The 27,030-nt window shown below is 52.3% G+C and overlaps 1 protein-coding gene across 2 annotated transcripts in view; it reads left to right on the top strand.

The window, feature by feature from the left end:
• The first annotated feature begins 3,321 nt into the window (after window positions 1-3,321).
• The window catches only part of SLIT3 (slit guidance ligand 3), a 529,219-nt gene continuing 505,510 nt past the window's right edge, over window positions 3,322-27,030 (top strand). For both annotated transcript variants that reach the window (XM_037057739.1, XM_037057738.1), the window contains exon 1: window positions 3,322-3,961. In XM_037057739.1, coding sequence (XP_036913634.1) covers window positions 3,765-3,961 — 197 coding nt within the window. In that variant the 5' untranslated portion in view covers window positions 3,322-3,764. The remainder of the gene's footprint in view (window positions 3,962-27,030) is intronic.

Raw genomic sequence — 27,030 nt, 5'->3', positions numbered from 1 at the left:
GGAGAAGGGCAGATTCCAGAGACAGTCACGGGGGAGCACTAACAGGACTCGGGAACTGAATGGCCGTGGTGTGGGACCAGGAGAGACCCTCGGGTGCTGCTTCGCCTTCGCATCCTCCCCCTGCTTTTGCAGCCGACAGCCCCCCAGTGTCCTTTGAGAGCACTAATGCCACCCGGCCAGCGGAGTGCAGTGTCCATGGAGCCGTCCCCGGAGCTTCTTGTCTTCTCTGGCCAAGACAGCGATTATGTGGCCTAGGCCAGGCCACTCGGTCTGTCCCTAATGGAGGTTTGGACATCTTGGGCTTGGCACCTCGATTCTGCCTTGATTCTCATCTTTTTCTAAAGCCTCTGTCCTCATTTTTCCCCTTAAATTTTGTATGCTACCCAGAGGCCTTCTTAAAGAGTCCTTTAAAAGGTTCAGTTCGTTATTTTCTGTGGCCAAACAAGAAAACCTCCCCTGATGAATGTGGCCACATGGATGGTGGTGCCTTCTTACCGAGAGACAGAAAACAGGTGGAGGAGAAAGTTGGAAGGGGCTCTTCCTGAGGGAATGTGGGCAATCGGCTTCGAGCAGCTTACGGGAAGGAGAGAAAAATCTAAAAGTTGATCCTAGAGGCTTATGGGAACTCTGAAAAATCACACCACCGAGTGTAAAAGCCCTCCCTCTCTGGGCCTTAGATATAAAGAAATGCCACCCAGCAGCCTGTCCTCCCAAGGATTTACCCAGACTTCTCCAGGGCGGGGGCCTCTTGTACGGAGGTTGGCACTTTCTGCAGATGCCCCAGAACCAGTGGGGGGCAGTGGACGGAGCCCTGGGTCCTGGCTCTGGCTCTCTCACTGATTAGCTGGGTGACCTCCTTCCAGGGCCCTCCCCTCTCTGAGACTCAGTTTCCACCTTAGCAAATACAGGGTTGAATTGTGCTGGGGTTCTCCAAAAATTCCACAAGAATTTTAAGTTGACAGGTAAAGGGGCCAAGCTACCCTGGAAAACGGGGCTAAACGAATCACAAGCCAGTCTCCTCTCCGCAGGACTTCTCAGGGTCTTCGGTCCACTCATCTGTGCCGCAAATCTCCAGGACAGGGGGAAGGGAGTGGCATTTCTGAGTCAGCTTTTGCCCCAGGAAACTACCCCCACCCAAGGATGAACCCACGAAGAAACACGTGGAACCAGTAGTCGTCAGGATGTACTTGCAGAAATGCCGGGTTAGGTGATTTCTGCGTTGTCCCCGCCCGGACAGTCCCTGATCCTGTGGAGCCAGTGGCCTGTATCCCTCCTGCTTCTTCCTCTTCCTGAGGGTGACTTGCCCCTGTGTCTGCCCTAAACGGGTTCTCCCAGGGATAAGTGTGTCTGAAGGCCTACAGAGTCACTCAAAGATCTAGACAGACTCATGAAACCCTCCAGGAGCCTGAGTGGAGACACAGCCTGCTGCTCGCCGCTGCGCTCAGAGCACACACCCAGGCCCAGCCTGAAGGGTTTGCAAAGCATGCTCTACTGTGCAATTGGGGGTAAAAAAAAGAAAGAAAGAAAGAAAGAAAGAAAAAGGGAAGAAAACCCTACTCTTTTCCCCTCCAGACAGTCTGAGATGCTTGCGTGCCCTTGGGCCTTTGCCCAATCCTCTCTTCTGCCTCAGACCTCGTTCTAAATTGGTTCAAGGTTTGGAGGGAAGCTTCGGAGGAAACGAAGTTTGGAGTCCTCAAATGCTGAAGTCACCCCAGGGACCAGAGGGCCAAAGACCTCTACGGCCACCAGAGGGCGATCACAACAGCATCTGTACAGAAAGCTGCTCCCAAGAATAACAGCAGTAAATTGCACCTAATGTGTTTATGAATGATGGAGGCTGAAGCGTGCATGTGTGTATGTGTGTACACACGCGTACAATTGGGTGCCTGGAACTAAGACTTTGAAAATCTGCTAAGTACAATAAAATAAAATCTGCACCTCTGCTATATATTCACAGGGTGTGGAGAAGTGAGGGAGCTGAAAGTTTCCTTGAGCTAGGAGGAATAAGAATAGCATTCACACAAACGCATTTACATAAAAGGGAAAAGAGTTCTCAGTGGCACCGTTGTCATCCTGCTACCTGTGGTACTGGGTTTGTGTTCTGAGAACGCATGTGCCTGTGCGCATGTGATTGCGAGTGTGTTGGTGGGTGTGAGTGTGTGAGCCTGCGTGTTTGTGAGCGTGTGTGTGCGCACGGATATATGTCTGTGTGTGGCAGTGTGTCTGTGCAGGACTCATTCAGACTTTTCCAGCGTGAGCCGCACTCAGAGAAGCCTGGGCGAGACTTCCTCCCGTTCCCGCTCTCTGCCTCCCAACAAACAAACAGAATCGTTCCTGAAAGTATTTATGGAGCCTGTAACACACGAGCTCCTCCTCACCAGCATCTGGAAAAGCTCAGACCTGGCGAATTCAGAGCAGGCACTGAAGTGGGAAGGCGCTGGAGGCAGCAGTGCTGTCTCCCATGCAAATGACTGTTTTGCAAAAACACTTTCTCCTCTTTGATGCTCCAAACAACCCAGGGAGGTGGGCCCAGACAGGTTTGTGGCCGCTTGCCTTGAGGAAGTGAAGGCTCAGAGCTGACCTGATGGCCCCGGGGTCACACTGCTGAAGTCCCAGGACTATGGACACAGTATTGAGAACCCAAGCAGGCAAAGCGGAGTAGGCGGGGCAGGCGTAGGATTGTGTTTGGTCTCAGCGACCTGAAAAACCCAGACAGCCATATTCTGCGACCCGTGTGACTGTGCAGTGCATTGGTATCCACACAGGAGGTCCCTTAGCGATAAGTTGTAGATCTTTGCCAGGATCAGGTAGGATCTTCGAGGGTCTATGCAGATGAGGTAAGGGTGCAACTTCGCCGGGCTGTGATGTAAACACGTGGGTGAATCAGAGAGTGCCACGGCTTGGGGTTCTTAATAGCTGTGCGGCTTCTGGCAAGTCACTTCACTGAGGGTTTGTTTGTTTGTTTGTTTGTTTTAATTTATAAAATGAGGACACTTAAATGGCCCCTTGCAGGACGGCAGGAAAGAACACGAGCAGAGTGCCCGGCTCAATGCCAGAATAAAGAAAAAGTGCCGCCAGTTGGAGTCGTCCTTGGTGAATGAGTTTCAATTCTGGGGCCCTGCCGGCCGAGCCCCTTTCCTTTCCCGGTTCCTAACCTTCTCTCTCCTCTGATGCCTCCTCCCTCCAGGCTTCAGTCGCTCCAGCAAAGTTCCCAACTTAGTCGACATGACGCGCGGCGCAGCCAATGGGAGGCGGAGCTTGCGTGTTTTGGGGCGGGGGGGCAGTGTTGCGGAGGGGTGGGCCCCGCGTCTCTGGTGTCTGCCCTGCTCAGTGAATGGAGAGAGCGAGCGCCGGCCAGCTTACCCGGCCGCCCCGTGCCCCAGCCGCCGCCGCCTCGCTCCGGAGCCCAGCCCCAAGGCGGACCTCCCTGGGAGCCGTGCCCCACTGCACTCGCCCTAGGACCCCGACCCGGCCCGCACCCCGGACCGAGGGCCATCGGGGCCAGGGGGCGCTCAGCACCTGGGCACTCCGAGCGATGCGCAGCGGGGCAGCGCTAGCCCCGCCGATGGAGCTGCTGCTGTCGCCGCCGCTCGGCGCACCCCGCTCCGCCCGCGCTCCGTGCGCCTGAGCGCCGACCTCGCTCCTCCTCCGCGCCAACTCCGCCGCCCGCTCCCCAGGCCGTCCGTACTCCCCAGCGCCTCCCCGGGCTCTGCGCGTCTTGTCCCGCCGAGGTAGCCTCCTCCGGGCGCGGGCCCTTGCAAACCATGGCCCCCGGGCGGACGGGAGCCGGCGCCACCGTGCGCGCCCGCCTGGCGCTGGCCTTGGCGCTGGCGAGCGTCCTGAACGGGCCCCCCGCCGCTGCCTGCCCTACCAAGTGTACCTGCTCCGCCGCCAGCGTGGACTGCCACGGGCTGGGCCTCCGGGCCGTTCCCCGGGGCATCCCTCGAAACACCGAGCGCCTGTGAGTACCCCTGCCCCGCCCCACCCGGGCCACCCACCTGGGTCCCACAGAGGGGCTCCCAGAAGCCAGATGCTGCCTTTTCCCTTGGCCACACTGTAGGCGGTCTCTGCTTTCACCCTCTCCTGGATGGGATCCTTCACTCTTTGCCTTAGGGGTCTGTGGCTTGGGGCAGGTCTGGGGAGAGCGGTCTCGAAGCCCCGTGCGATGAGCAAAGAGCCGTGACTCTCCTGGGGTGAGGGCTCCAGACGCAGGGCCCGCTGACAGCTTCCAAGCAGAACGCTGGCAGGAGACAGAGAAGAGAATATTGCCGCGTAGAAGATCTTAGGGTGAGGGCAAGGGGTCCGCGTGCCTTGTTGAGAGGCGGAGGAGAGAGCTGGAGGGTGCGCGGAGACGGGAGAGGGGGCCGGAGACCGCGACCCGCTTGGAGATCAGAGTGGGCCGGCCGCTCTCTGGCTGCCCTTGCGAGGAAAGTTGAGAGTGTGTGTGAAGGTCTAACTTCTGAGGAACCAAACGAATTCCGAGTGGGTGCTCGTGAAACCCGCCCTGCCTGGAGTGCAGCCTTGGAGATGCCAAGTTGCAACCCCGGGTGAATTTTTTAGGGCTCGGTTATGAATGCCTCCCCAAAAGGGCAGGAGGGGGGAAATGCTGACAGCTCTTTAAATGAGGCCGAGCGCTGTAATCTCATAAACCGCACTCAGCCTCGGATCCTGGGCTTGGCGGCAGGGAGAGGGGCGCTCAGAGAGTGGGATGGATTGACCCTCGTTTTAACCCCAATTGTGCAACCAAATATTTACATTTCATATGTCAACGTTTTGGAAACATTTATCATTTTGAACCTCGGACCAAATTCAAAACTTGGACTCAGGGTGGGCTCTTCCTAGCCTGCAGTTGGGGAGTGGGGAAGGAGGGAGAAAGGGTGGAGGGGGTTGGACCGGGCCTGGGAACACAGCCCAGAAGTCGGTGAGGGTTTGCTCTGGTGTGGCAGACTCCTCCGGGTCTGGCTGTGTCTCCCTCCGCTTTCCTCACACGTCTTAGGAGTAGGTGCAAGGGGCTTCCATTCTGCCTTCCTGACTCCACGCTGGAGGAGAGGAGTGAGGAGCCTGAGATGAATTCTCCTAGAGTGTGTCATTCCTGTTCCTCACCTCCTGTCACCTCATTCCTTCTCCTCTTCTTCATATGTCCCTGGGTGGAGACACGGGGGAACTGCCTGCCTTGTTCCTGGAGCTTTCTTTGGGCTGAAAACATGCCCCCCCCCACCAAAGTCAGTGCTCGTCTGGGGGGGGGTGTTGAGCCATGCAGCCCCAGAGGGTTAGTGCTTAACCTTCATTAACACACGTGGAAAGCAAGGCTCGGAAATGGGAAACGATTTGCCCAAGGCCACACCCCAAGCTGAGGGCAGTGAAGGGACCATACTCCAGGTTCCCACAACGGATGACAGAACGAAGTATGTTTTACCATACCAGGGAGAAGGGGGTCTCGGTGGTGTTCTTGGATCACCAGAACTCACAGATTCCCCTCCCTGCTCACACCCGGGCCAGCTAGAGCTAGTGAAATAATAACTGTAGCTAATGTTTAATGAATGCTTTTCCTGCCTCAATTTGTTGACACGTGCTACCTCATTGGATCTCCACAACGGTCTTATTAGTTACGTAGGTAATGCTTATTATTTCACTTTACGGTTAAGCCATCTTGTCATTTGCTCAAGGTCACGTAGCTGCTTAAATGTTCAGATCCGAGCATGTCTGGTTCCTGAGTCCACACCCCCTTCTACTCCTGGGAACAAGAGTCGGTTTGGGCCAAGATCTGTAAACAGGAGGTCCTGGAGGGTTCTGGCTGGGCTTGGGGCTTAGAAGAGGCAGCTGTTGCTGCTGCTTCAGGTACCTCTCGTGACATCCAGCTTATGTGGACATTAGCTCTGCTTTTGGAGACTGCTTCTCCCCCATCTTCAGAATCAGGGTGTGTGTCTGGGAAACCAGGGAGAGTGGGCCCCTCTCCTGCTGGCGTGGAGGAAGCCTTCACAAGCTGCAGGCACAGCACTGCGGTGAGCATGCCACCCCAGGAGGCTCGGGCGGCTCAGCCCATGGCTCCCCTCTGCTCTGCGACTGGAGAAACGGGGGCGAGGCTGGAGTCCAGGCGTTGCCTTGCGTGCGCCCCAGCTGCAGTCTTGCTCACTCACTCACTGGCAGCCATCGGCAGGGTCGGAGGTGCTTGGGAATGCCTGGCTCTCAGCTGCCTTGGTTCTGGTCTCTGGTGCCACTCTGGCTGGAGTGCAGGGGGTGATGCAGCTGCCAGGCTGGCCCTCATTCTCGTCTCTTTGCTCTGGCGGAGAGGGGGCAGCCTTCAGGAGCAAGCTGGGTCCCGAGGAAGGCAAGGGTTACGTGCAGGCCACCAACAGTGCTTCACCACCCTTCGCGCTCTCCCCGTCAGCTCAGACGCAACACTTCACGTCTGCAACCTTTGGGGGGATATTTGGCGTGTCTCTGCAAAGGATCTCGTGAAGACAGGAATTTCTCCTTCCTTCCTTCCTTCTTTCATTCATTCAACAAACATTACTTGGGCCTCTACTGCCTTCCAGTAACTGTGTATAAAATCATTGCACACACAGAAAAAAGCCAGCAATTCAGTCTAAAGAATGTAAGCAAAGGACAGGACAAGGAAACTTCCTTTAGTGAGAGCCCTTTACGCTTCTCCCAGGTCAGTGTTTCCGTCAGTGTTTCGTGGGGTGTACGTTTTGCCTGCACTGCTGTCGGATGCTCCGGACTTCCCCAAAATCTACTTTTCTGCTGTTTACGTTGTGGTTTATAACAAAGAAACAGCATTTTCTCCCTTCTTCATTCCTGATGCTCCACCTCCCCAAGGAGCCCCCCTGAAGGGGGGTGGTGCCTGTGCATTTCTCTGGGTGTTTTTGAACCCCGGGGCCTTGGTTCGCCGTGAAGAAAAACCTGCATGGGGCTAACAGTGCTCGCCATTTGCACTTTGCTCCAGGCCTGGAACGGGGCCTGTTGAATGGTTGGTAATTAAGTCGCTCTCAGAGTTGGGGGCCTGAGGTCCAGCTTCTTCTCCAGAGTGTCAGCACATCTCACAGAGAGAGAAACTCCCGGCCGTTTGTAAACTACTGACGATGTTTCCCCCTCCGTGAGGAGGTGACATCCACAAGAAAGCCAAATAAACGCAGAGGAGAATGTGGGGTGATTTATTATCCGTGCGGCCAGGAGAGAGGACAGGAGGAGAGGAAGTGAATGGCGGGGCCTGGAACAAAACATTTACCCCAGAGCACAGAGTAAACAGATGTTGCGTTTGCCCTTCTGAGCACAAAAGGAGCCCACAGATGTAATTCTTCTCCAACCACAGTCTCAGCCTGGAAGAGAGGAGACAGATGAAAACGAACTCTCACTCTCACGTGGGGCCCCTTCTCCCCATCCTGCCCACAGGCAGGCAGAGGTCCGCTTCACACCCACAGCGAGGTGGTGGCCCAAACAGCGGCGTGGGGCAAGAGTGGACATCTTTGGCTTTTCACTTGGCTCCGGAACATGCTAGAGACTGCTGTATTTAAATAAACATTTCCTGTTTGCGAAGGAAAGCGGGCGAAAGGCTGAAATGTGAGAATGTGGTAACTTAATTTTCTCCATCACTCCAGATGACGGCGAACTTCGCCAGGGGTTGTGTCCAATAAAAACCCACACCGTGTCATAGGCTTTCCTTCACTTGACCACAGGGGTCCCAAGGTCAAGTGGGAGACTTTCCAAGATGCTCAACAGCCAAGCCCCGTGTCCTGGTACTCCCAGCCTTCGGGGCCAGCTCAGAGGGCCAGGGGCAAGCCGGTGAATCACAGGGCCTCTCTGAGCCACCTGGGGCCACACAGCCTTTCAGGGAAGCATAGTGCTTTGCAACTCTGAGCAGATTGCTTTACCTCTCTGGGCTTCTTTTTTTCTTGAAAGTAGAATTCTCATACAGTCTTAATGGTTTCCCATTTACGGTCCATCTCCGGTTCCTAGAACAGTGCCTGGCATATAACTAGGTTCTCCACAAACAGGTGTTGCTTAAGTGAGTGGTGACTTTCATTCTCACGAGTGAAAAGTGGGCAATCGCAGATTTGTATTTTTATGCATAGCTAAAGACAATTTACTAGTTATTGTAACTCTTGAGTTATTAAGGGCTTCTACACTTTGGCTCTTACTAGGGTGACCAAGGACTCTTAATGAATGATTCACCCTGGGGTCTGGTTGCCAGGCATTGCTTAGCAACCTTACAACACTCCTACTGTGCACAGGCCGGTGAAAAGAGCTGGAAATCCTGAACACCTAAATCCTAGGACTGTGTATCAGGGGCTTATCGGCAACATTCTGTGCTCTCTGTGGTTGTTGATTGCTGCCCTTCTGGTATTGATTGGTGTATTTGTAGGATCGGTATTCTGTTGCTTTTCCCGATCATCTGGATCTGATGTTATTTCTGCGTTTTTGCCATTTTGATTGTTATATCGTTTCTCTCCAGTTCCGTTTGTTGTCACTGGGTTCTCTCTCCACTGGAAAGTGTGGACAGTGGGTCTGAGAGTCGTGGGATCTTTCTCGTCAACGACATGGGCCGTGACAAGGAGGTTTCAGAGCCCCACGTCCAGTGGAGCAGGAGTGGGCGCTTGGAGATGGCTTTGATTTGGACGCTGGCTGTGTAACATCTTTGCTCTTCTGTCCTGGGCAGTTACTCCACTCTGGGCTGCAGCCTATGTAATGCCTTTGTACCGCGTTTCCGCACCTGTAATACAGGGGTGATGATTGCACTGGCCCAGGGCAAAGTCGTGGGCGTGGCCCAAGGTGATCCAGGTGAGGCACTCAGCCCTCTCTCTCTCTCTCTAGTAGCACGTGCGTGGTCAACCTTCCTCTCGGGGAGGATTAAATGAAATAACGCACAGGAAGTGCTTAATACAGCACCTGGCCCATGGTGACTCCACAAACCCTGAACGATAGTGGGGTGGCGGTCAATTTCCATTTCTGCACCTTGGGCCGCGTCCAGCGGGAAGGTCTGAGCGACGCCCACGCTACGCGTGCCGGTGAGTGGCTCGCCTGCACACAGGCGGTGTGCCCTGCGGCCTCGTACCTGGTGTCCCCCCCTCCTCTCCAGCTAAGCCCAGGTTGGCCTCCGTTCCATCAAGAGGGGATTAAGGTTGAAGTGGTTTACATCTTTGCCGTGGGCACGATGCTTTGTGGTACATTTAACTAAGGAAGGCAGTTTATTTATTTATTTTTGGGGGGGTTGGGTTTTCCAGGGGAATTTTTGGCCCTTTTTTTCCCCAATGCTCATTCCTCCTGTCCTGCCCTAAATACCCCCGCCTTGTACCGACTTCCTGTATTTGCCTCCATTACTGCTTTTACCTGAAACGGCTGCCTTTACTAGCATGTTCCACCGTCATTATGGAAGGTGGTCTTAACCCTTTTTAGAACTGCGGAAAAGAAAGAAAACAAACCAATAAAAAAAAAAAGGCATGGGAGCTTTTTGAGAGAGCTTTCCTGAACCACCACGAATTCTAGACAGGATAGACCCAGGGGGGTAGGCTTTTCAAGGCTCTCCATTATTTGTTGTTTTCCAGCCTGAAATTTACATCAGCCTTGCCCAGGTGCAAAGAGTTAATGCATAATAGCAAAGCTCTGGTTCTCTGATCCGAAGAAGTCCCGGGTTGGGTTTTGCAGCTACTGTTACTGCTGGTCTCCCCCAGGACATACCTTCCTGCACACTCACTGTGGTCTTTGGTATTCTGTTGCCAGCATCCTGTCTAAGGCTACTTACTCTCTTGCCTGGGTCGTTTGTGAAGGAGGTATGTGATTAAATGTCCTCAATACTGAGCAGACGGGGAGGTGGGAAAAGGAGCGATATTTGGGTGTGAAGCTGTGGCCTCCAGAGCCAGACAGGGCTCCAGTCCTGGTTTACCACTTACTAGCTGGGTGGCTCCAGATTCCTCATTTGTAAAATGGGAATAACAACAATACCACCTTCATAGGAGGCTGTGGGCATTGGATTAGCTCCCACTGACTGCTTGGATCAGAGTACCTAAGTATTCCTATCCTTATGATTATTGTCTTTCTTACTGGAAGGCAGCCTGCCTTCCAGAGAATGCTCAAGATAGAGGCTGATTTGGACAAAACGGAGACTGACTGGGTTGAAAGGTGGGCTCTCACCCGCGTGCTGGCCACGTGCATGTTGATCTTTCCCCAACACGACTTAGAAAGTGGAGAAAGTGGCCATTCTCCTTTGATTCCACCCAGTGCTGGGGAACTCAGTTCTTCCTAAAGCAGTTGATTGCATTTTTAAAAACAGTTCTAAGAAGAACTTTTCCTTTGTTTGGGGGGGTTGAACTTATTTCCCATGGATTGTTGTTGCACAGAGCAAATGATAGGATTTAAGAAGACACACTGCCCCTGCGTTTCTCACTACCCGCTTGTCCAAGTCTCCTCTTTCCTCCCGTGCATTTTGGGAATTACCACAGCTCTTCTGTATGTGTCAGCCCTAAGGCAGATCTCTCCCTGTTCCCAGTTATCTTCCTCTGAACGGGTTCCAGTCCTCTTTTCCTGTGTTAGAATGGGGATGTCTGCTCTTTTGCTCTCTTGGCGTCCATCAGCGTGTGTTAAAGGGACATTTTCACTTTGGACAGCTGTCCCCTGCCGGGGCTCATTTAACCAGGGTGTCCACTGTATCCCCGAGTCCCTCCAGCCGCCCCCTTGTTGTTGTTGTTGATCCTTTTCCCTCCCATCTCAGACGTGTGCAGTTGGCTTTTTGGAGTCTAAGTGCAACACTCTGCACGTATCCTGATTAATTTTTGGCAAATAGTTTCATTTCATCGGCTTTTCAGGAACACTCCCTATTGTGAGTTTCTCATCTAGCATTTTAACCACTGCTCTCCCCAGGTCCTCTGCAACTTCAGTGAACTTGCCCTGTGCGTCTTCATCCAGCTTGTCAATAAATCGACAGAGTCCTCTCTGCCTTTTTCACAGTCTCTCTCTCTATGGTCTGAGGTGTGAATTCCATGAATACCGGGTTGGCCAAAAAGTCTGTAACTTTTTTTTTTTGGTACAATGGTTCTAGTAGCACTTAATTGTATTTACCCTCGTTCACAACAGTTTTGTTAGATTGTACTGTGACAGCTGTCATACCAGCATGCATTAAAAAAACTTATCAAAATTGGTGAGCTTTTGTGCAGCCCTTTTAATATCGAAGATGGGGGAACATACACAGCATATTTGTCATGTTGTGCTTTATTATTTCAAGAAAGGTAAAAACGCTGAAATGCTAAAAAAAAATTGTGCAGTGTGTGGAGAAGGTGCATGGCTGATCGAACGCGTCAAACGTGCTTTGCAAAGTTTCTTGTACTGTTGACATTTGGCCAAATACTTCTTTGCTGTGGAACTGTCCTATGCGTTGGAAGATGTTTAGCAGCACCCCTGGCCTCTACCCACTAGAAGCCAATAACAGGAGATAGCTGACGTACTCAAAATATCCAAGTTGATAAAGTTATTGGTGAAAATGAAAAATGTGTCTTTTATTTTACGGAAAAAAACCATCCGGACTTTTTGGCCAGCCCAGTACCTCGTCCTGTTCTTTGTGGCTGGGATGGGTCCAAGTCTCGAGGTCTCATTGGCTCACAGCACCTTCGTTCCCTGGGGTTCTGTTGCTCATATTTTTTCTGGAATGAATTTCTATTATGCTTAATTCCTCTGTTGTTGAGTTTTCTCTAAACTCTTGGTCTCTCGTAGCCCTTTTCATCATGGCTTTAGCTTCATCTTTGTCCTATTAGGCTGGTGCCAGAAGCCCCACCAGTATGGGATGTGTATGCGTGTGTATGTGTGTGTGTGTGTTATTCTCTGTTGGAAAATATTTTAGCCTGAGAAACTGGGCCCTTCTGTTGGTAGCGGAGCTCATCAGAGAAGCTTCAGTTTCCCACAGTGATTGCCATCACCATTTCGGGTGCCTGTTGGCACAGAGCTGACGGCTGCAGTTGTGCGGGACTGCACTGAGATGGAGGGGTGGTGCACAGAGCACTGAGGCCTGCAGGCTGTCCCCAGATCTCTCTAAACTGCCACCACCACAGCCACCACTCACAGGCCCCTCCCTGTGCCTGTCACACTTCACAGGCACGGCCTCACTTCATCCAACAACCGTGCGTGGCAGGAACGCGTGCGGTCCTCACTGCACAGGTGAGGAACCGCGTCAGAGGTGAAGGAACGTCCCCAGGTGGGAGCAAGGTGCGTCAGGGTTCAACGCAGCAGGCTGTTCTCAGGTCTGCACTCTGGCCGCTGACCATGTCATTCCTCTCAAGTCTTTTAAATCAGACCCTCCTCTGTCTTCCAAACTCAATTCCCAAAGACCAGCCAGAAGAAAAAAATCAATGAGCCCCCGGTTGAATCAGTAAGAACCTGTTTGATGCAAGGCCTCTGGACAGGAAGGCCAGTGTGGTGTTCGGACACCTGGTGGAAGAGCCGTCCCGTCCAGTTGGGGAAGTTGGTAGCATTGGAATTGGAGCTCAAATGGGGTTTCCTTAGGTAGTGATGGGGATGCGGTACAGGTTCCCAGATGTTCGCGGTTCCGGGGGACCAACGAGGACAAGCGCCCAACTTAAAATGACGGGAGCCGTACCTGGGGACATTGTAGCTAACAAGGCCGTTTGGGACAGAGTCCAGTAGGAGGTCAGGTCTTAGGGGAAATACCACTGTGGTTCTGTGGCTGATTACTATTTTTAAACATTTCAGAATTTGAAGGGATGACCCTACCAAGAACAGTTCTAATGAGCCTTCTTGACCAGTAGTTTTCCCCACAAGTATCTGCTTCGCTTTGGGTGGAAATTGCCTTTCTTTCCGGTTAGATGTACCACTCATGTTCTCCTAGCCATGGCTCCCAGGGTCCCCCAGGCTGAGATCCGGTCCTGCTAAAACAGAAGCTCCGTAAGGTGCATCCTGGCCAGAGTGCATGTGACTCCACTTGCCATACCCTTATCACTGCTTGTGTGGGCCCAGACTCCTTCCTTTGTCCGAACTGCCACTGGGGTTCCTGACCCCTGACTCATTCTGCACGTTGGCAGCACTGTGGGCTGTGGTTCCGGAGAGTCTGCCAGCACATTCAACCACCCACCTTGACGGCCCCTTGAGTTTTTCATCCTCCCTGTTTCCAGTCTGCTACTCAGCATACCCATTCCTTGGCCCCCTGGCCTCTGCCATTAGGGTATGCCCTGACTCAGGCCGGTCTGCGTGGTGCGGACGCCGTGAACTTCTGATCTGAGGTTTGTGGGCTTGACCATAGATTTTTGCATCTCGTGCCTCTCTCCTTGGGCCTGAGCTGCCCTGGCCCTGGCCTTGACCCTTCCAGCTTGGCTTCTTGTTCTCTCCTGCCCTTCCTGTAGCTCTCCATGGCCTCAGTCACTGAATTTGGACTTCCACCATCCAGGCCTCAGGCCCTGAGATCGGATGGCAGGGAGATTTCTGCGACGTAGATCTTCCTTGGCAACCAGAGACTCCTGGCCCATTGGCTGAGTCCTGGACACAACTCCTACGTCATCTTCAGAGACACCTGAGGCCTTTTATGTTGCTCAGGGTGGTGGTAGGGGAACTGCAGGGCCGGACTCTGGGTGATGAGTGACAGCCTGCCCCTGAGCCCCTGCACCCCAAGCAGAGAAAAGAGCAGATTGTTCTGTGACCGCAAAGCTCAGCGATGATCATTTCATTGGCGAGCTATCCTGCCCAGAAATGTGTTGCGGAAGTTTCTGGATTGTCCAGCCCTTCCTTAACTTTCTTTGTTCTCCTCCCCGTCTCTGCCCAATGCTAGAACATAGGCGGAAAACTGTTTTATATGTGGGGTTTCTACGTGGTGTTAATGGGAACCAAGGGGAGGTTAGTTGATGTAACCTTAAACAAGTGAAAAGACCGAGGCAGAACCCTGGCTCCCGTCTTTGTTGTTTAAACTGCAGGGCGTGGCAGGCGTCCCCTTCCGAGTCTCAGTTGTCTCATCTGTTACCTTGGGGCCGGTAGGTTCTCATGGACCTGATGCAATGTTTGAATGAGATCAGATATCTACACATGCGCCCCCCCCCCTCAAATTTAATGCTGAGCAAATACCTTAATGAGTCCATCAGTGATATCTTATTTTAACCGCTAAATCCTATATCTGAAAGATGATAAGGGTTCATCTTAGACTCTGGCATTCACAGAGGAGGAAGCTAGACAGCCTCCAAAGCCTCGCTCAGCCACCCATGTCTTTGAACTCATATCAAGATGACTATTTCACAAATGCAAATATAGCCCTGTTGGCAACCCAACCAGGTGGAGTTTAGAGGGCATGTTGTCTAAATGAGTTAGTAATTACTTATCAAGTAGTAAGCATTGGTTTCCAAGAACGTAGGACCAAAGAAGGGGCTCCGTGCAGGATGGAGTCATTTAAAGGCATTCTTTGGTCTCACCACAGTATGTCCCAGGAACAATGAAGAATAAGCTAGAGAAGAATAGCCAGAACAGCTCAAAAGAATAGGAAATCAGTCTAGGCTGTCCCTTCCCACCAAACGACGGCCAAGGTGAGGGCCACCAGGCCAGGTTCAGAGGGGTGGGTTGTGAGATGGTGAGGGAAATACTGGGATGGTGAAGGATGTGACGCCCAGCCCTCAGGGACCACGGGTGAAAGCCAGCCCTGCTCAGCCCTTTCAGTGGATACGGACATGCAGAAAAACCCATACGTCATTAAAAAGAAGTAGTACAAATAGAATTAAAAAAAAAAAAACTCCTGGGGAAAATACTAATCTGAGAACAATTGTCTCTGAGAAAGCAGCTAGCTGGCAAACAGCACGGCTCTGTATTTTATTAGAGTCTTAACTCTGCAGACCAGTGACCTTATTTGAGAAGCATTTAATAAACACTGACACAGAGCAGCAGCTTCAAGGCCACGACAAGACGCAGGGCCGCCTTTGGGAGGCCACCTCGCCCTCTTGGGCTGTCCGCGCTGTGGACAGACCGCTGGACCTCCTTTCCCTGTGGTGTTTACCCCCTTATTCTTCTCTCAGCTTTAACCGAGCAGGTGGGAATGTTCCCAGGGGAAAGTGAAGGAGGGGGCTTTGGACTGAAGGTTAGTGTTTGGGCAGGTTTGCCTAGGAGAAGGGGAGGCTGCGGGGAGCTCATCTTCCAGGGGACGGGTCTGAGAATGGTCATGTGGCCCAGTTTCTCTTCGGCGATCTTGTGTTGTGCCCGGAGACCTGCGATGTGTGTCGGAGGGTGGGTCTCTGGGCCTTTGGAATGGAAGACGTGTGGCTCGCAGTAGCCCTAAGAAACACGTGCGCTACATCTCCTACTAGGAGCTGTCACATCTCTTCCCCTTGCTGCCAGCGTACAAGTCCTGAATTTCTGCCACAGAACTCGGTTCTGTCCCCCGCCCCCTCTCATTTTCTTCCCTAGCCAAGAGATTTCCAGGCTTTTGAGGTCTCTCCGGAGATCATCTGGTCTACCCGTCCCCGCTGATCTCAGCCCGCCTGGCCAGATGAAGGTCCCAGAGAGTAGTGGGAGGGGACCTCGGGAGAAGTCTGCCCTGCTTTCCTTGCAGCCCCGTGCACAGCATTTGGTCCTCGGCAAAGATCTCTCGGAGCCATAGGAACCCTGCCAATCCGGGAAGGCAGGCAAACAAGAAGCGAGACCAGATCTAATACGAAAAGTAAGGCCCAATGCGGAGCCAGAGGGGTGCATTTCAGACTGCAGATCGTATCCTGAGGACCCTAAGCACGAAGGGAGCTTGTTTAGGGTCCAGGATGGGAAGACCTCCGCCAGGAGCCCTGCAAGGGAAGGGACGCGGGGACCCAGGGCTGGGGCAGGGATCTGCAGTGGGAAGGCCACTCACTCCGTGGGAGTTGTTAACAACCCTGGTGCCACCGCCCGCCCCCTCCCCGCCCCCGTGCAATGACTTCATACCACTGGTGGTAACCAGCATCCTCTGTTTACTCCGCTTAGGCGTACATGTTAATACTTTCTGAAACGTTCCCATGAGATCCCTCCTGCCATGTGCCCTCCTTGTGTGTTCTAGAAATTTTGCAAAGGCTCACACGTCCTCTGGGCCCTCTCCCGACTGGAGCTGTGTGCTGATTTGAGCCACAGTCAGCCAGCAAGCTCTCTCCTCTGCCTTTAAGACAGGAAACATCTCCTTCCGAGAAGACTGCAGCTCCAGTTTTCTTTGTGTGTGGCTAACGAACAAAGGGGCCCCGTTGCAAAACAGCGGGTCGTGAGCAGAGTGGGGCCGATAGCACCTCTTGCCAAATGTGACTCTGTGTAGTTGTTTGAGGGGGCGGGGGGACGGCTCTGTCAAGAGGAGGGCCGAGGGAGGCAGCATGGCGTAGTGGAGAGAATGCTTGCCTGGGAATGTGGAGACCTGGCTCTGCCTCTGACCCACTGAGTGACCTTGGACAAGTCCCTTGACCTCTCTCGGCCTCAGTTTCTTCGTTTTTAAAGGGAATGAGGGGAGTAGACTGGAAGATCTCCAAGGATCCTTCCAGCCCTCTGCATCCTCAATGCAGGGGGCTGGGATTTGGGGTTTAGACCGGAGCCAGCACTTGGCCAACCCAGGGGACTAGCTTGAGGCAGCAGAGAGGCCAGGACAGCTGCTGCAGGGAGTGGCTGGTCCTTGATTAAGGCTCCGATAATTAGCTCAGCTCCACAGTGAGCCTTCTGAAATTAGGAAAGAAAAAGATGTGTAGTTTCCAAAATAGAAGTCGGCGTTTCTTAAAACGGATGCATTTGGCCTTGGGCTTTTGTAGACTTGATGCACAGACATAATCTTCCTTCTTCTGTAGCAGCGCAGCGTGGAGTCTCCCTGCTTGACTTAGTGTGGCCTGCACGTGAACGCAGTCGCGAGCAAGTAATCTCGGCGTGTCCTTCAACAATAACTGGCTTCTCTGGGTTGCTGGGAGGATCCGATGAGGTAATACATGTCAGGCTCAGAGAACAGTCCCCGGCATTAAATAATGACTCAAAATGTCATCGTTCTGATTACCTTTGCTGGTTAGCAAACCACCCCAAACCTTCCTGTTGTGAAGCAGTGATGTTCTTATCACGCTCCATGCTTCCTTGGGTCAGGATTTTGGATATGGCTCAGTGGGGAGGGCTTCTCTCTGCTCCCCGACGTCTGAGGCTTCAGCGGAGAGTAAGGGAGTGACCTGGGGAGACCCAAATGAGTGGGCACTAGAGTCACATGCATGCTGGTCACTCACGTGTGGCCTTGAAGGCTGAGCTCATCCGTGACGATGGACTGGAGTGCCCACACGCGACCTCTCTCTGCGGCTTGAGCCGGCTTGCAGCCCGCTGGCCTTGGGGTGGTTTGACCTCTCAAGTGGAGGCTCCCAGCCCTGAGAACAGCTGTGCCGTTGTGTTCCAGACCTGTGCAGCCATTCAGGTGTCACCTGGACTTTCTGTGATGTGCGACTCATCTTTTAACTAGTTTCAAAGCTTCTTGATGGTGGGAGCGGTGCACTTCGCTGTGGCTTCTTCCCACAAGCCCCGTGAGAATCAGACCAAGTCAACACGCTGTTGGAAAGTAAACTCAGTTGGATAGGTGGAAAGACCCTGGGTTTCAAAGGTGAAGACATTTGGATTCAGAAATACCTGTATTCAAAATGGGCCCTCTTGGCAAATGGCTTGTCTTTGTAGACTCAGTTTTCTCATTAAAAAATTGATAATAATACCTATCTCAAGTGTTGTTCTAAGACTTGAGGGGAAGAGAGGCAACGTGCCCAACACACGTGTGTCGCCGCCGAACTTCGTGAGGCACCTTGGCATTGTGGCCTGCACACAGGTGCTCCCGTAGGTGGAGCTCATTTTGAATTTCATTGCTTACGGTTCTGTGACGGCTGTATGCCCTGTCATCTCCTTGAGTCTTAGTATCTTCACCTGGAAAATGGGTACAATAAATAGTAAGTGCTTGTAGGGTACGGTGAGGGTGAGAAGTCCATCGTGGAGAGCTTCCGGCCCCGTCCCTCACACTCCGTTTACGTAGTGCCTGTAAACGGAGTGGCCTCAGTTAACAATTGTAGTTCTTTGGCTTGTATTGGATATTGATTCTTCCATGAAATATGCATGGAGCGTATTTGTGTGATGCTAACATGTCACAGTGGCCTGGTTTCTCAAGTCCCTGCAGAGATAGCAGGGTCTGTTGGTGCCCAGATCTAGGAAGGTCCCCTCCTGGGATAAGAGTCTCCCATGAAAAGGGCCTTGTGGGCTTCTGACCCCAGAAGGCCCCCTGGCTTCCTCAGTCAGAACCGTCTTGCCCAGATATGCACAGGACCCCTTTCTTTTTGGGGTCCATCCTCTTTCTTTCTTCCTGATGGAGAGCTACAGGCCACCTTGCCAACTCTTACCTTGTGCCTATTTTTCTTGTTGCCTTTCTGAAAGCATTGTTTTCCTGGGGTCAACTGTGGCAAACTGTAGTAGCCTCGTCTGTGTGGTGCCAAGTTAGGACACCGGGTTTGAATTCCCCAGGCGGTTCGTGGGACCTGAGGCTCTGTGAGGAATTGGCCACCAGGAGGGCCTCCTTCTTGAAGGCCCCTGGAACTGTCTTATGTCTTCTTGCTACTGAAAGTCCCTCTATCCCCTCCATCATAGTAGGCACGTGTTATGTTTTGGCTGCCCGGGATTCAGTCTCCCGTCCTAGCAGAATATCGTCTCCCGCAGCCATGGGATACAGACAGGTGGATTTGATCAGGGGCCCTACCCTCTCCTGGTCCAAAGACGGCTCATGACCTACGTCGGGTTGATTGGAAGCTTCCTTCCTGGACTTGACATCTTGACCAGAAGGACAAGGAGATGAGGTTGGCTTGCCACCTCCTCTAAGCACTTGGGAAAGGACCAGACACGCCCACTTCCCTTTCCCCCAGACCTGTTCTTAGATCCCCATTGAGTCCAGCAGTCCCTGCTGGCCTGCTAGCGAAACTTGCAACTAAATAACTCGGAGAGAGCCACAGACAACAAGCTCCTGGGGAGAAAGTTGCGTAAGGAGAAAGATTACGCCTGGCACCCGGGGTTGCAGAACGGCAGACCTGGATTTGAATCCGTTTTTCAGTTCTCCAGTGGAGTGCCCTTAGGCAAGGGCATCTGTTTTTCTCTTAGGATGTCAGCATCACTATAAGATGAGGGTAATGAGTTCTGAAACCCCGATTCTCAAACTAGGCTGCACACTGGAAGCACCCGGGGAGATTGAAAAATTACTGATGCCGGGGTTTCGCCCTGGTCATTCTGATTGGATGATTTGGGGGGACTTCCTGGGTGTTGTGATGCTGTAAAGCTCCGAGGTATTTCTGACGTGCAACAGTGTTTGACCTAAAGACATTCTTCAATTTATAGAGAACGTTAAATAAGTTACTGCTGAGTGGTTAGCATAATATAGGAACTGATAAAAGTTACTCTTCTTTCCTTCCCGAAGGTGAGTCAGAATCCCTTGCTTTTGCTTTCTAGCCCAGTGTTCTCTGTTTGGAGTAGTCGTCATAGTGATGCATGACGACCGTGGTACAATGCAGCCTCGCTGATTTATACCGTTTGAGGTGAAGGCCAGTCGTGCATGCAGCCAGAATTATGGAATACACAAAAACGTGATTACTTTCACATCCATGGAGGAACTGGGGCGAGTTCAACAATGCCTTGGGAGAGCGTTCTATGGAATAACGGCTTTAATGGGTAGAGAAAAATGGATTTGTCATTTCCATGGCAACAGCAAAACCGAGTGATGGCTTCCCGAGGGATGTAGACCGGGACCCCAGAGGGTTCTCTCCCAGATCTGCCCTGCAACTTGCTGAGTGACCGGGGCTCGAGCCGTTCAGCTCTTGAGTCCTCAGTTTCCCCGGAGCTCCTTTTCCGATCAGCGCAGGTTCAGAATAAGTTTCTAAGGAAACGGGCCAACACGACAGCTGTGAAGACCATGATGAGAAGGTTCCACAGGAAGCGGAGTGGAAGCAGGGCCTTGAGCCTCTGAGAGGAGGTAATTGGAGGTGTCGGCCCTGTCGTAGGCCGCCCTGCTCTCCCCTGACCCCTTCCCCCTTACCTCCTCCTGTCTCTCGCAGGTAGCCAAAGCTCTGCTTTTATAATGTCCCTTCCGTGAAGGGGACGCCAAAGGGAACCTCGAGCCCGGTGTTTTTAGACCCCAGTCCTATTGACGGTTGAGGCTGGATTTTTTGGTTGCTGTGGGGGGTGCCCCCCGTTCATTGAGAACTATTTAGCAGTGGCCCTGACCTCTTCGCACTAGATTCCAGGAGCGCGACCACCTCCCCTCCTCCCAGTCCGACAACCAAACACTATCTCCAGACACTGCCAGCTGGCCCCTGGGAGACAGAATCACCTCCGATTCAGAGCCACTGCTCAAGTCCAATGCCAAAATAATAAGGAGCGTACATGTTTTGTGTGCACAGTGGTTAATCTCTGTAGTGCCCTCCCAGATTGTCACAGATGTCAGTGAGCCGGACAGCTACCGGGAACCCTTACATCCGCCGTTGCGGATCTGGGAGTTCAGAGGTCCAATGAAGGTAGTGGTGATAATGACAGCCACGGCCATCATTTACTGCGTGTTTATTATGTGTTAGGTGTGTGGCTGTGTGCTTTGTATATTACATTGTCTCAATACTTCCATGGACACAGTCTGCAAACCAGCGGCCAGTCGGCCAAATCCAGCCCTCCCACATGCCGTGCTTGGACCACGCGGTATTGGCTCACATAATTGTTTTCTTTCTTTGTAATGTCAGAATATTGCCAACATTTTTAAGATCGGGTGAATTCCTATAAAAATCTATGTCTACCTTTTCAAAAATTGGAAAATTCTTCGACAGGGGGTCGGCTTGGCTCTGTGGCAATGATTGGCCGGCCTTTCGGTGAGGCGTGTCTCCATGTCACCACAGTCCTTGCCTCTCCCGCAGTGTGTCCGCTGACCCTGCGTGTCACCTGCCTTCAGCTTCATGTTATGTTCCTGTGCTCGGCTCACCTCCCCCACCGATGCCATCTCCTTGCCCCTCTAGGCTGCTGTGTCTGTGGCCTTGCCTCACACCCACACTGTGGGTCGCATACATCACTATTCTCATTTTAAAGACAGAAGAACCGAGGAAAGGTTTGGCTGAATTCACACAGAAAATAAGCAGCAAAGCTGGGAGCAAACCTGAGCTTTCCCACTTTGCCAGCGTGGCCCTGCCTGGCACAGAGTAACCGTGAGTCAGGTCGCCCTGCACCCTGGGGCGCTCCAGCCGGCTCTTCTGCACCTTAGGGTTTCCTCAGAGAACCAGAGCTGTGTGCCTGTCGCTCACCAGGAAACCCACTTGTCGCCAGGATGGGAGGAGCCTCCTCCGAACGTGGCTCCTAAGCCGCGTCTTCCCTGCGTTGTGCCACTCTCTGGTCTGTGTCCAAGGGCTGCTCGCGCACTCCCACATAGCTGAGGGGCCAGCTGGTGAGTGTGCTCCTGCCTGAGACGGGCCGCTTGCCTGTGGGGAAGATGTGATTGCTTTAGGAAATTAAGTGGGAGTGATTAATTAGGAAATGTACTGAGGACTCTGGGAAGAAATAGCAGAAAAGAAAAAAGAAATTGGAACCCTAAATACAGAAATGCTCCTGGCCCCATGGCTAAGGAGACTGCGTTGGGTGGAACTGCAGGCATTGGATCCTGTTTTTTCCTGCTGCTGCAGCTTTGATACAGCCCCCTCGCATGGGGCTGTTGGAAGGAACCACGGAGTCCGCCGGCCTCACCTTTCCTGCCGCCACATGGGAAAGTCGGGCTCAGAGAGACCACCAGGAGAAGCTGGCAGCTATGAAGGAACAGCAGGGTTTGAGACTCGGAACTGTTGACGCCTTCTTGCTAGTTGTATAACCCCGGGCAGCTCTCGGAACCTGTGCACACGCCTCTCGCTGTGAAGTCAAGGTAGCAGCGGCTGTCGCCGAGGAGTGCTGCAAGGAGTCAGCGAGCAGAAGCAGGTGCAGTGACCGCGGGTCGGCAGTGTGTGCCCGGCGCTCTTCTGACACGTTGCTTGTATTTCCTCCATTTTTACAGCATTCCTTGGAGGTTGATACTATTATTGTCTCATTTTGCGGATGAAAGACAAAGGCCCCAAGAGGATGCATTATTTACTCGGTGTCCCACAGCTAGTCAGCAGCAGCGCCAGGCTTCCCACGCAGGCGGATTTGGTGGTGCACATTCTCAACCGCGAGGCATTGCGCCGCTCAGGCGTGTCATACAATTTATGCAGTGTTGTATATAACATTGTATAGTCAATAAATAAAACAACATATGATGTAACTCATACGTAACATTGAATGTATGATATAACTTATGTAAATTTCAGTGCAAATTTTTCCTACAGTTAAGGTGTTATATTAGGTGGAACCCTATGGAACGATTATTTTTGTTGGTAGACAAGGTGGAACGACAGTAATTTGACGGAGTTCATGCTAATATATGATACTTAAGCCGCAGGAATTTCTCTTCTTTCTCTCAGAAAATGCGCGCGCGCGCACACACACACACACACACACACACAGTTTTCTCCTCCACAAAGTGGAGCTGCTGTCCCAACACACGGTGCCGGTGTGCCTCGCCAGTCAGACAACGCGTGCAGGACCCACCTGGCACAGTGCTCAGTAAGTAGGGTCCATTGTCATTCTCCAGGCACAGCCATGGCTCCCACGCACCTGCAGGGTCCCGCCAGGCAATACTCCTTCTTTCGTCCCTAGTGGCTCGGCTTTTGGGTTGAGGGTCTCCGTGCACAATAAAACTTTTAAGTTACAGGTGAAGTATTGAGCCCAGGAGCTCTTTTTTATTCCCCGAGACTTTGATCTTCTCAATATCTTCGGTCAAATACAAAGCTTCCCCGGAGGCCAGGCTGAGTGCTGTTGCCCTTCCACGCACCGAAGAATTACCGTGCTGCCAGCGTGAAATGAGCTCCCTGCCCAGCCTGGGAGCTCATTCCTCCTGGGTTTTCCTTTGGGTCCTCGTGGTACAGTCCGCTGCTGTTCTTGCTGAATTTTTAACTTATCAGTCAACCTTGACTTTGGAAACTTTACCCAACTCCAGTCCCATCTGCGGGTTTCCATATAGTGAAAGTCCCTGTTGACCTCTTGGGGGGTGGGCGCTGAGCCTTTAAGGAGAGAGCTATGGGGTGGTGGCTCTGCTCTCTTCCCAAGTCGTGTGCCAAAATGAGCTTGGAGAGACTGGGGGCCCGTGGCTGAGTTCCTGCCCTTCGACCCTGGCTGTGCGTCTGGATGAGTATTCTCAGTCCTCCGAGTCAGCCTGGATGGCCACGAGGAGAGTCGGTGACGAGTGAGCCGCCTCCTGGGGCCCCCGTGCTGTTTTGCAGCCGGTGGTTTGGGTGCGTGCACTCACTCTGGGGCTACGCAGGGACAGCGAGCACGCTAGCCTTGATCGAGGCCTCTTGTCGTTCCAGGCCCTCTGCTCGGTGTTTCTCATTGTTTCATTGAATCCTCCCCAGCACAGGATCAGGGCCAAGTTGAGGCAGGGAGAATGGACAGTTTGCCGTGGCCATCCACGTGACCAGTGGCGGAGCTATGACTCAGGCCAGTCTGGCCCACAGCCTTGGCTCCCCCACCACCCCAGTCTGCGGCTTATAACCATCTTCTCGCTTTTGAGGTGCTACCACCCAGACTTCCCGGATTCTACAGCGGCCGAGTTTACTGCTTCCCACGTGTGGAAACAAATGCAGAGAGAGGATGCAGATGGTCCCTGAATCAGAGCCCGGATACACTTGTGAACTGGGCTGCTGCCTGGGTTGCTTTGTGGAGCGGGGCTTCCTTGTGTGGGTTCCAAGTCCTGTCAGTGGGAGAGCCAGGGGAGACTCGTGCAGGACACCGAGTCCACGGGAGCAGCGTCACTGTAACCAGGAGGGCACATCCAGTGTGTCAGTCACTCGGCAAGGCCACCTTAGTCCACCCGTGTGCACCCGTGGCGCCCTGGCCACCAAGCCCTTTCTTACCTCACCGATCAGCCCTTACAGAACACAGCCTCCTCACACCTACTACAACACTACAATGGCTGGTTTTTTAAGTCCAGAAAATAACAAGTGTCGGTGAGGAGATGGAGAAATGTAAATGCGGTAGCACATGGGGCAGCCCCTGTGGAAACAGCATGGCACTTCCTCAAAAGGTCGGACGCGGAATTCCGTCTGATCCAGCAAACTTGCTTCTAAGTGTATTAAAAGAATCGAAAGCAGGGACTGAGATCCTTGTGTGCCAACATGCATAGCAGCATTAATCACGATCGCCCAAAGTTGGAAACAACCCAAGTGTCCATCAGATGAATGGATGAACAAAACGTGATGTGTGTGTGTGTGTGTGTGTGTGTGTGTGTGATTCAGCCTTAAAAAAGAGTGGTGGTCTGATAAATGTTACAATGCGAATGAACCTTGGAGACCATGCTAGGCAAACTGAGCCCGACACAAGGGACAAATAATATAAAATTCTTCTTCTATGAAAGGTGCAGAATTGGCACGTTCACAGAGACAGAAAGTAAATTAGAGGCTGCCAAGGGCTGGGAGTAGGCAGCGGTGCCATCACTCGATGGGCACCGAGTTCCTGCTTGGGGGCATAAAACGGTTTTGGGGACAGACAGTAGAGATGAGAGGTGGGCGCACCACATGGCGAGTGTACCCGATGCCACTGAACTTACAAAAAGGCCAAAACGGTCGATTTTATGTTACATGTATTTGACCACCATTTAACAACAACAACAAAAAAGAAAGCAATCTCCTCACATGAGAAACAAAAAGTCTGCTTTGTAAAGAAGCAGAATCCTACAGAACTCTCCTTCTTTTTCATCTCTGAGCCCGGGCCTTATGCCTAGCACAGGACCTGGCGTATAGGAGATGCACATTTTTTTATTTTTTATTTTTATTTTTTGCTGAGCCAAACTGGGAGTAGCTAATTTCATTTGTAGTTGACAATGGCAGTGAGGCTGCGGAGTGTAGGTTTCACTACCATGGCAACTGTGGAGCACGGAGAGGATAAATTAAGAGAATGCAGTCATATTTTCGGCAGGTGGGGTTAGCGTGAGGTAACGTGGCCCAGTGCAGGTAAATATCAGATTTGAGGGCAAGTGCATTGTTGGTCATTGTCATTAAAAACTGAGAGTCCCAGCCAGGCGGTGTCCCCTTTGTTCTGGTTGAGAGCATCCAAGTAGCTCTCTGGACCAGGTGAACCGCAGGGGGTGAGAGGATGAAGTTCAAGTTCGTATTTGGACTCTAGGAATCGTTGTTAGAATCTCTCAAGGGAAGACAGAAGGCCGTCCGCACGTCTCTTCATTTACAGACGACACAGGGCAGCTCTTCAGGAAGAGGCTGGTGGGCCTACAGGTCTCCCTGGCCGTTAGCAGAGGCACAGCTGGTGTCTGAGAGGGGAAAGGAAGAAGACCACAATTTGGCATTTAAGGAAATAGACCCGGGAGGAGATAAAAGAGATTTATCTTGCTGTGTCGTTTCATGGGTCAGAATGCCTCCTTCAGAAGGAGCAAATGGTCTCCGAAAGCCGATGTGGATTTTCTGTTGTTTTCAGTTGCCCTCCCTCTGTGCTTAGGTTTGATAACTGTTTTTGGATTGGGAAGAAGTGCCTTTGCCTACCTTCCCTTTGATACCCTTCTCTCTCGATGAATACACTCAGATACACAGATCTGCAGTGTATACACTGAATCGTTCTTAGCAAGGCGGGGCAGCCTTAGAACCCCAGAGCCTCGTCCCCTGCAGGGCTCACCATCCTGTCCCCAGCCCACCCGTGACTTCCCGCCTCCTGACTCAGCGATCTGAGTCATACCCCAGTCGAACGTGTGGTGTGACACCACAATGTCATGAAGGAGCCTGGACGTCTGCTACAGCCACTGGGTGGACCCCATTGGAAAGGTCTTTAGGCAGCCTCTGGGGGTGGTCTGGGGGTGATTGCTCGTTAGTAGAATGACCATGGGGTTTGGAATGAGGGCTAATTTTGAACCTAGGCTTTGACACTTGATGGTTGAATAACTTGGATGAGTCAGTAAACTCCAGTTCCTCATCTGTTAAATGGGCACGGAGATGCCGATGTCCTGGGGTTCATGTGCACAGCACGTGTACATGAGAAGCCCCTGCACACGACCTGTAGGTAGGCAGCTGCCCGGGCCTCGGCCGCTATCACTGTCACGAAGAAACCGAACAGTCAGGTTGAGTCTTTTGGCCCTGGCACCAGAGTGGACTGATGCTGGTGTGCTTTAAAAATCCCAGCCGCCCAAAACTTAGCAGGGGTCGTGATGGCAGACAGCTGTGTGCCGTGAGACAAAGCTCAAACAATCAGAGACCACTCACTATATTTAGAGCACCGGGCTACCTACCTTAGATACATCATCATGTTCAATTCGCACAGCTCTTACGATTTGGTACTATTTTTATACCCGTTTTTCAGAAGAGAAAACTGAGGCTCAGTGAGGTTAAATCACTCGTCCAAGACCACTCCACTAGTAAATGCCTAACCCAGACAGTCTGACTCGGCAGCCCAGGCATGTAACCAACACACTAGCAGCTGTGGCAGGAAAGCCTTCCTTCGGGTCGTTTCGGGGGCCGAGCCAGGAGAGTGTCAGGCTCAAGACCTGCCATGCGTTCTGAAGCCTCGGTCTGAGAAGCCCTTTTCTTATCTTGAACATCCTCCGATTTGCACGTCGAATGAAGTCCTAATTCTTTGTTGCTTTTCCAGGCTCACCAAATCGGGTCCCCATCCCTCATGTGATTAGTTCACTCTCACTTTTTCACTCTGTCAACATGCCTTTGCTGACCAGCTCCCCTGTATTATGACTGTCAGTTCTGGAGACTGTTTATTGAGTTCACTTACCAGGCCCTTGGCCCCGCCTGGTGACTACGCATTATCGCATGTACTCGTCATATGGCTCTACACGGTAGACCTCATTGCCACCTACTGCTTATTACTACTGTACAGTTGGCCAAATAGAGGCCAGGGGGTTAAAATATTAGTTGCTTAAGGTCCCCCAAATTTTGTCAGAACTGGGATTCACATCCCTCAAGACTTTTATCAACCCTAGACTCAAGGAATTCCCTTTTCCAACTCCGGTGGTATTAATTG

This window comes from Sturnira hondurensis, unplaced genomic scaffold (assembly GCF_014824575.4).
Source record: "Sturnira hondurensis isolate 20B ecotype Veracruz unplaced genomic scaffold, ASM1482457v3 Scaffold0009733, whole genome shotgun sequence".
NCBI lineage: Eukaryota > Metazoa > Chordata > Mammalia > Chiroptera > Phyllostomidae > Sturnira > Sturnira hondurensis.
This window is presented reverse-complemented; position numbering and strand designations above follow the sequence as displayed.